This window comes from Lepisosteus oculatus, chromosome 28 (genome assembly GCF_040954835.1).
Source record: "Lepisosteus oculatus isolate fLepOcu1 chromosome 28, fLepOcu1.hap2, whole genome shotgun sequence".
Classification (NCBI taxonomy): Eukaryota; Metazoa; Chordata; class Actinopteri; order Semionotiformes; family Lepisosteidae; genus Lepisosteus; species Lepisosteus oculatus.
In genome coordinates, this window is record NC_090723.1 from 10019017 (window position 1) to 10026400 (window position 7384).

The 7384-nt window shown below is 50.1% G+C and overlaps 1 protein-coding gene across 1 annotated transcript; it reads left to right on the forward strand.

The window, feature by feature from the left end:
* Nucleotides 1-559: 559 nt before the first annotated feature.
* On the forward strand, nt 560-5889 carry LOC102695027 (keratin, type I cytoskeletal 13-like). The gene is made up of 7 exons (XM_015362263.2): nt 560-1064; nt 1706-1788; nt 2166-2322; nt 2432-2593; nt 2836-2961; nt 4715-4946; nt 5730-5889. The coding sequence occupies exons 1-7, from the start codon at nt 672-674 to the stop codon at nt 5792-5794; spliced, it is 1218 nt and encodes a 405-aa protein (XP_015217749.2). The 5' UTR covers nt 560-671; the 3' UTR covers nt 5795-5889.
* The last annotated feature ends 1495 nt before the right edge of the window (nt 5890-7384 follow it).

The window sequence follows — 7384 nt, forward strand, 5'->3', positions numbered from 1 at the left end:
TCTGCATCGGCGGGAACAAACACGTTCAAGCACAGGATCCCAATACCGCTAATTATCTTAAGCTGAACAGGAGGCAGCCTCTGTGACTCAGTCCTAATTAAAACCTGCCTTATTCCTCCCCCCCCCAGCGTAAACCGCAGAGCCTCCTCACTACACACACTCTCACTGAAAAGCTGCAATAAAGGAAAATGTGTGATCTTGAGAAACCGGCAGGCCCTCTGTTTAAATAAACAAACAGGAATAGAAAGCACAAAGGAAAGAAGGACACTCGGGGTTTGATTTTTGTCATGCTTTCTTGCAATAAAACAAAACAACAGCAGTAGATCTGTAGATTAAGATCAGGGAGTTTCGTTTCACCCTGAGCTACTGCTGTCACCACTCGGAATCTGCGAGTTCAGAGCGATGGCACGAACAGGAGCACTGTCCTGGGGCAGAGCCTGCACACAGGTATCACCAGAAAGCGCTCGTTTCTCCAGGGCTAGACCCCCAGAGCACATTCTTGGAGCCGACAAAACGCACATAAATGGGACAAATTGTTGCGGTGTCCAGCCAATGAGCACGGCCCGTCCCGATAACACCCCTCTGCGCGAGGCGTATATGAGAGCAGGGCGAGAGAGGTGCCGGTGCCACATCCTGACCCTCTGGACCTCCACAGCCTCTGATCAGACAGCATGAGCACCTTCTCCGCCAGAAGCTCCCTCTTTTCGACTGGGGGGGCCACCAGCCCGCTCCTTCTCAGTGGTGGCGGGGGCAGCAGTCTGTCCTCCAGCAGAATGGGGGGCCGGGGCGTCCACGTTTCCTCCGCCAGTGTGCGGACCCTGTCCTCCTCACTGGGGGGCCTGTCTCTGGGTGATAGCGGCGGCAACGCGGCCCTGAGCCACAACGACAAGGCCACCATGCAGAACCTGAACGACCGGCTGGCCTCCTACCTGGAGAAGGTGCGCTCGCTGGAGGCCGCCAACGGCGAGCTGGAGCTGAAGATCAAGGAGAAGCTCGAAAGCAACACTGCTGTCAGCCATGACTTCTCTGCCTACTACGCTGCCATCAAGGACCTGAATGACCAGGTAAGGGGGGGGGTTGCAAGGGGGCTCCCCAAGAAGGGACCTCAGTGTCCTGAACTCTGCTGGATCAGGAACTGCTGCCCTGGAAAGTCCTGTGACGGCCACATGTCCTGCTGGGGTAGTGGGAGCTGCAGAGGTGTTCATCAATATGGACCTTCCCTTAAGCAGCAACAGGGAGAGCATGGTGACGTGTGGCCAGTTGAGGAAATAATTAAATCAGTGCAGCTCATTTGGACATAGCACAGATTACCAAATTAAAGCGACCAACTGGCCCATGTAGGCTATCAGGAAGGTAGGAGCTGATTGATCTCAGATGAAACACTTCCTGAAGCAGCCCAGTTTGTATTCTCCACCTCTCCCAGATGAATGAAGCCACACCAGGCAGATTGTCAAACCATTGTTTATTTTTCCACTTAAGCATATGGCTTCTGGCAGTCTTTTCCTTCATTTTATTGCGCATTGCTGTAGCGATCAAATACAACTACTATTTCACCCTCTCCAGTACGGGTGTGCATCTGAGTGTGGCCACATCATAGATCCGGAGAGAAATTACGTGCCTCGCTGTGGAGGGCAAAGTCAAACTAATTTCTTTGGGATGCAAAATGTTCATGATCCCTGGGTTTCCACTGCTTCTTTCCACTCAGATCCACGAAGCCCGCCTGGCTCATTTCAAGACTGTTCTGGATATTGACAACACCAAGCTGGCAGAAGAGGACTTCAGAATGAAGTGAGTATCCCCATCTGACTGAATTATTGGTTAACGATAACTCGGTAGGTTTTTTTTTCTTTGTGGCAAAGAACAGTTCATTTGCAGTTTAGAGCTGCCCCGGAAAAATGTTTATTTTGATTTGCTTGTCTTCTTTTAAAGCATGCAGAAATGTGGATCCTTTCTCTCTGTTCCTCAGTCAAAAGCAGACCCATGCCTCTTCAATTCTCGGTCTCTTGTGTCCCTGCTCCTCTCACTGGCACAGTGCTGAAAAGATCAATTTCTAGCTTGGAATAGCGATGGGTTTTATTGAAAACGTCACATTTCAGATGAGCTGTGAGGTCTAGTTCTGTGATTTTGAGCAGCCCGAAGTTCCTGACCTGGGTGGCCATTGACAGGTTCGAGAATGAGACCTCCATGAGGATGGTGGTGGAGGCTGACATCACCGGGCTGAGGAGAATGCTGGACGAGATGACGCTGGCCAGAGCCGACCTGGATCTGCAGATCGAGGGCCTGAAGGAGGAGCTGGTGTTCCTCAAGAAGAACCACGAGGAGGTGAGAGCTGAGAGGAGGTGGAGAGCCAGGCCCCTGAGCCAGGAGGCAAAGATCAGAGGAGGATTTCCAGGCAGTCTCTAACCCCAGACCTCTGCTCCCATCTGTCCAGGAGATGGTGTCGGTGCGCGCCGAGCTGGGTGGCCAGGTCAATGTGGAGGTGGACGTGCCTGCTGGGATGGACCTGGCCCGTGCCATGGCCGACATCAGAGAGCAGTATGAAGCCCTGACAGCCAAGAACCAGAGGGAGCTGGAGGCCTGGTACCAGGGCCAGGTAAGGAGCATGTGCCACAGTGCAACACTCAGTGTTGAAGCAGAAAAGGAAGATCTGTCTCAGAGATAATGAGGGCAAACCGCTGGATGATTAATGGGGAAAGGGTGTTGTACTGAAGGCATATTTCACGAAGGTGCTCACCAAGGATGAAAAAGTTCTGATTGTTACAGTAACTACGAGAGCCACATGCTTGTGGTCCACTGAAACGTGAGGACCATGCTCCCCCTCTGCTCCCCCTGCAGGTGGCCACTGTGCAGCAGGAGGTGACCGAGCAGAACGAGAGCCTGCAGATCAGCCAGGGGGAGGTCAAGCAGCTGAAGAGCACCCTCCAGAGCCTGCAGATCGAGCGGCAGAGCAGCCAGAGCATGGTAAGGCACAACCCTCTGAGGCGGGAGTAGGGCGAGCCGGAAAACAGCCCAGGATTCGGCAGGCAAGTTAGGGCTTACAAGACGAGGACGAGCTGTGCTCACTTCCACGTCTCGGCTGCAGATGAGTTCCCTGCCAGGCGGAAAGACACAGACAAGAAAAGAAAGATCCTGCTGCCAGCAAAGTTGAAATGATAGCCGACTGAACTTCAGCGAATTCAAACAGGCGAGATCTCAGCTGAATAACCCAGGTCTGCCTCACAGCAACCTGCAGACTAAACTGACTGGAAGGAAGGGCACAGAGGGGAAAGATCAGGGTCATAGTTACACAATTCTTAAAACAGAACATTGTATCGCTTCAGAGTTTAAAAGGGTGGTTCAATCACATGCTCCCAGTGCTGTCTTACAATCCACACCACGGGGGTATTTGAACAGAATTCGTGAGAAGATCACACTCTATTCTCATTTCCTTGCCCGTTTCATTTTGTCACCCCTCCCTTTATACCATCTTCGCCCTAGAGGCAGCTCGCTGGCTGGTCCCTCCCGAAAATAGGGGGTTCCGATATCTCCATCCTTACAGACAGGTTGTCGGTCTCCTCAGAAGGGGTGCGGAACGAATAAACCTCCTTTATTTAAATGTTGCCTCTTTTCTGTCGAATTAGAGTTTGACCGAACAACTGATCTACGCTATGGGATCTACAAGAAGTCACCATGAATCAATTAGATTGTGCCTTTTCTCGCTGAGGACGGGGCAAAATCATCAAAACAGGCTCCTAATTCCACTTGCGTGTATAAAGTCAAGCCTAGCAGTCAAGGACAGCTGTCACCTTTATTAGGATGTATAGGTGGGATATAGCAGACTTTTGCCATGTCCCTAAAGCAGCACTAAGCTCTAAGCCCTTTCTCCAGGACCACACGTTTGTGAAGTAAGCAGGAATGGGTTAAAGGTGTATGAGTATTCGAGGTTGTACCGTTATGAAAAGGGGACTAGGACACCCTCACCAGTGAAAAAGTCTCCCTTTGTTGCTGCTCTCACACTGCTGCTTTTCCAGTGGCTAAATGCACGCCGGCAGAGAATTGTTTTAAGATTTTTTCCATTCGCTGCTCACATTTTATTGAAATTGAATGGCATTTGGCCTGTCCCTGCACAAAGGTAGTGACAGTCCGAGGAAACATCACTCATCCATGGTGGTGTCTGAGGGGATCCCCATTCCCTGTAAAGCGCTTTGAGTGGAGTGTCCAGAAAAGTGCTATATAAGTGTAAGCAATTATTATAAGGTAATCAAATATTCATCGAAAATTGATAATCTGCTAATAGCTTTAGGTCAACACTTCGTACGTAGAATATATATGCATCTGAAGTAGTCAAATGTACTTTTGTTTTTAAATGAGAGTTTTAAAACTGTAATTTACTTGAGTATTTCTTTCTCCATTGCAACTTGCTATGATAGGTCACCATTCTGCAAGGAATTTGGGGTAACACCCTTCAGCAAAGTCTGGTCTGATGTGGACTTGCAAAAGGGGGAGGGAGATAAAGGGCTCTCTGGGGGCGCTCATGAGAACCCCCTGTGACACACTCATTAGACATGGGACACCCCAAGCTCTTGCAGGCCCTCAGAGGAATGCACATATAAAGGCCATGAGAGCACATGTGTGGCATCTCCCCAGGTGTTCAAAAAAACAAAGGCCTTCCATTTAGGCTATTTCAAATGTGGAAATCGGGGTGGTGACAGCTGCTCCTTCCTCGGCTCCACAGAAAGAGGCGCTGGAGGCCAGCCTGGCAGAGACACAGGCGCGCTGCTCAGCCCAGCTCGCCAGCCTGCAGGCCGTGGTCAGCTCCCTGGAGGCGCAGCTCGCCCACCTGCGGTCCGACATCGAGGAGGACGGGGAGCAGTACCGCCGCCTGCTGGACATCAAGACGCGCCTGGAGCTGGAGATCGAGAAATACCGCCACCTGCTGGACGGGGGGGAGTCAAGCAAGTCCGAAGGCAAGTGGTCTCCATCCACTGCGCTGCCTGCATCAGCCTCTCTTTCAGTTCAGTACAGTTAGTCACTGAGGTCACATGCAGGATATTTATATAGTGCCTTTAACAGTAGCTTCTCAAAGCGCTTTACAGTAAGAAGAAAAATTTACAAGGTGAGAGGAGATAACTAAATTAAAAACAAGGGTTTCTTACTAAATAAAAGCCCTGGTGAAGAAGCTTTTGAGGCTGAATTTGACACCGCCCAGGGAAGGTGACTCTCAGATATCCCTGGGGATAGAATTCAGGCACTTCAGGGCGCAGCAAGAGAACGTCCTGTCCCCACATAGGGTAGACAAGTCTAGGGGACAAAGAGAAGACCTGTCAGATGAACAAAGGCTTTGAGTTGGGGTGCAGAAAGATAAGTTAGACAGGTATGGAGGTGGCAAACCATGCAGAGCCTTACAGGCGAGCAATGAGGATATAAGCTTAGAGGTTCCTCTGCATGTGAAGATATAGACATGAGCACTGCACACTGTGCAGTACTTACACTTCGAAAGACAGGGCAGGAGTGGGTTTACAAGGCGAATCTCACGTCATGGTCCTGCGTCAGAGTCCTGCTGTGTTTTCCCAGCCTGTGGGGACAAGTGTCAGCACAGTCTTCATCAGAACTGCGACATTGTCAGAAACGTGTCCTTTCAGGGGTTCCCTGAGAATCAATCTTCAACTTAAAATCTGTATGTTTCTAAAGATATAATTCTGGCACTAAAAATTAGAAGTACAAATGGGTGCAATTCTTGTTCTTTTCAGTGACCACAACTGCCACGGTGGTGACGGTGATGAAGGAGTCGGAGGTCTCTGAGCCCGCCAAGTGACCTGAGGGAGCTACACAGTCAGGAACCCCCTGTTTCCCCGAGAGGCAACATGCGCGTTTCTGGACTGCTTAATAAAACACATCTGGCTGCTCCCATCCCTGCTGAGTGAATCGAGTTCTTTCTGTGCTTGCGGAGCCTCTGAGGAGACTTTGCAAGCTGTCTGCCTGGTGTTCAGTCTGCCTGGTGTCTCTGCTCATTTACCTTAAAAGCAATTCAAGAAAACTGTACAACGTTCAGATATGAAAGTTCAGGGGAAAATTGCCTTAGGCTATCCAGAGAGCAGAGCAGGGAAGCTCCGGTGCTCTCTCCTTCCCTCAGCTGTAAAACTCAGGCATTTCAAAGTGCTTTTTATACCCTGGACACAGCTTGAACAAAATCCTTTGCGACAGTAGATGTTGTGCTAGGGAAAGGGCAAATATATTCAAACCTTAAAACAGAATGCAAAATTGTCCAGCTGCCCCAAAATATTGCAGTGGACAGGGACTGGTCTGCTTCATAAAAATCCAAAGTAGCAGCAGGTGGACTGGAACAAAGGACAGAAGTTGCCCTGTATTCTACTAAGGTTAGAGCGAATCCTGAGCTATTTTTCAGGACAGAATGTAGCAAAACCCACAGGAAGGCAGCAGACAGGAGGGCCAGGAGGGGAATCGGTTTGTAGTGGTTGAGTAAAGCTGGTGGCTGGACACTCATCTCTCTGCACAGCTGGGACTGGCTTTCTTTGCTTGTACGATGTTTTGTCAATCTCCCTAAAAGACACTCATTCACCATCTTCAAGTCTTCTGCTCCATGCAGCCTCACACACCCAGCTCCCTTATTAGGTCTCCAGTCTCCGCTCTCTCAGAGGAGCTACGGGAGACTGCCCCTCAAGCTCCACTGACTTGGTTTGCAGGGCAGCAAAGGCAGAAGGTATTTGAGGGAGAGAGAGAGACTGAGAAGGTAATATTTGACAGACAGGTGTATTTGTGGAGGAGTTCAGCCATTTCAGGTGGTTCCAAGTCCTTGATATTTGGATATGAAAACTACACCTCACCTATCCCCTTGGGCACAGCTGTGAAACTGAACCACAGCTTAGAACCGATTTACTTGAGTCTGAAATATGCTTGCGATCACGGAAAACATCTTTAAACGTCTCAATCAGTGAGCTGCAACAAGAAGAGGCAGCGCCTGTCAACACAGAATATGAGCAACGGTTTGAAAAGATTTCTCAAAATGTCACTTAAACCACAAGTAACAGTCATACAGCTCTCTTTAATTTATGGAGCTGTTAATGTTATGATTTCACCATCTTATCTCCTCGCACTTCTGCTCTCTTATGCACAACGACGTCGCCCCAGAGCAGGGGGGTTCATCGGGCTCGACCTCAGAGCTTCCTCTGCCACACCTGAAGATATCGCGGCAGGCCGACCCAAACCCGGTTCTGCGGAGAGACAGCTGGCAGGAGGCAGGTTTGCTGTTCGACAGAGGCAGAGCTCATTGCTCTGGGAGTTAGAGTACAGAGGCAGTTTTCTCACCGGGCAGAGAGGAAAGGGGGGAGCACAGTCTCCCATGACTTGGCACGTGGTGCAAAGAGGTTGAACAGTCAGGGGGTCC

Excerpts from the sequence above, each read along its gene's own strand:
- LOC102695027 (XM_015362263.2), top strand. The coding sequence starts at position 672 with ATGAGCACCTTCTCCGCCAGAAGCTCCCTCTTTTCGACTGGGGGGGCC. Across the intron at positions 1,789-2,165 it reads GAAGAGGACTTCAGAATGAA|GTTCGAGAATGAGACCTCCA; the intron begins GTGAGTATCCCC and ends GGCCATTGACAG. Across the intron at positions 2,594-2,835 it reads AGGCCTGGTACCAGGGCCAG|GTGGCCACTGTGCAGCAGGA; the intron begins GTAAGGAGCATG and ends CTCCCCCTGCAG.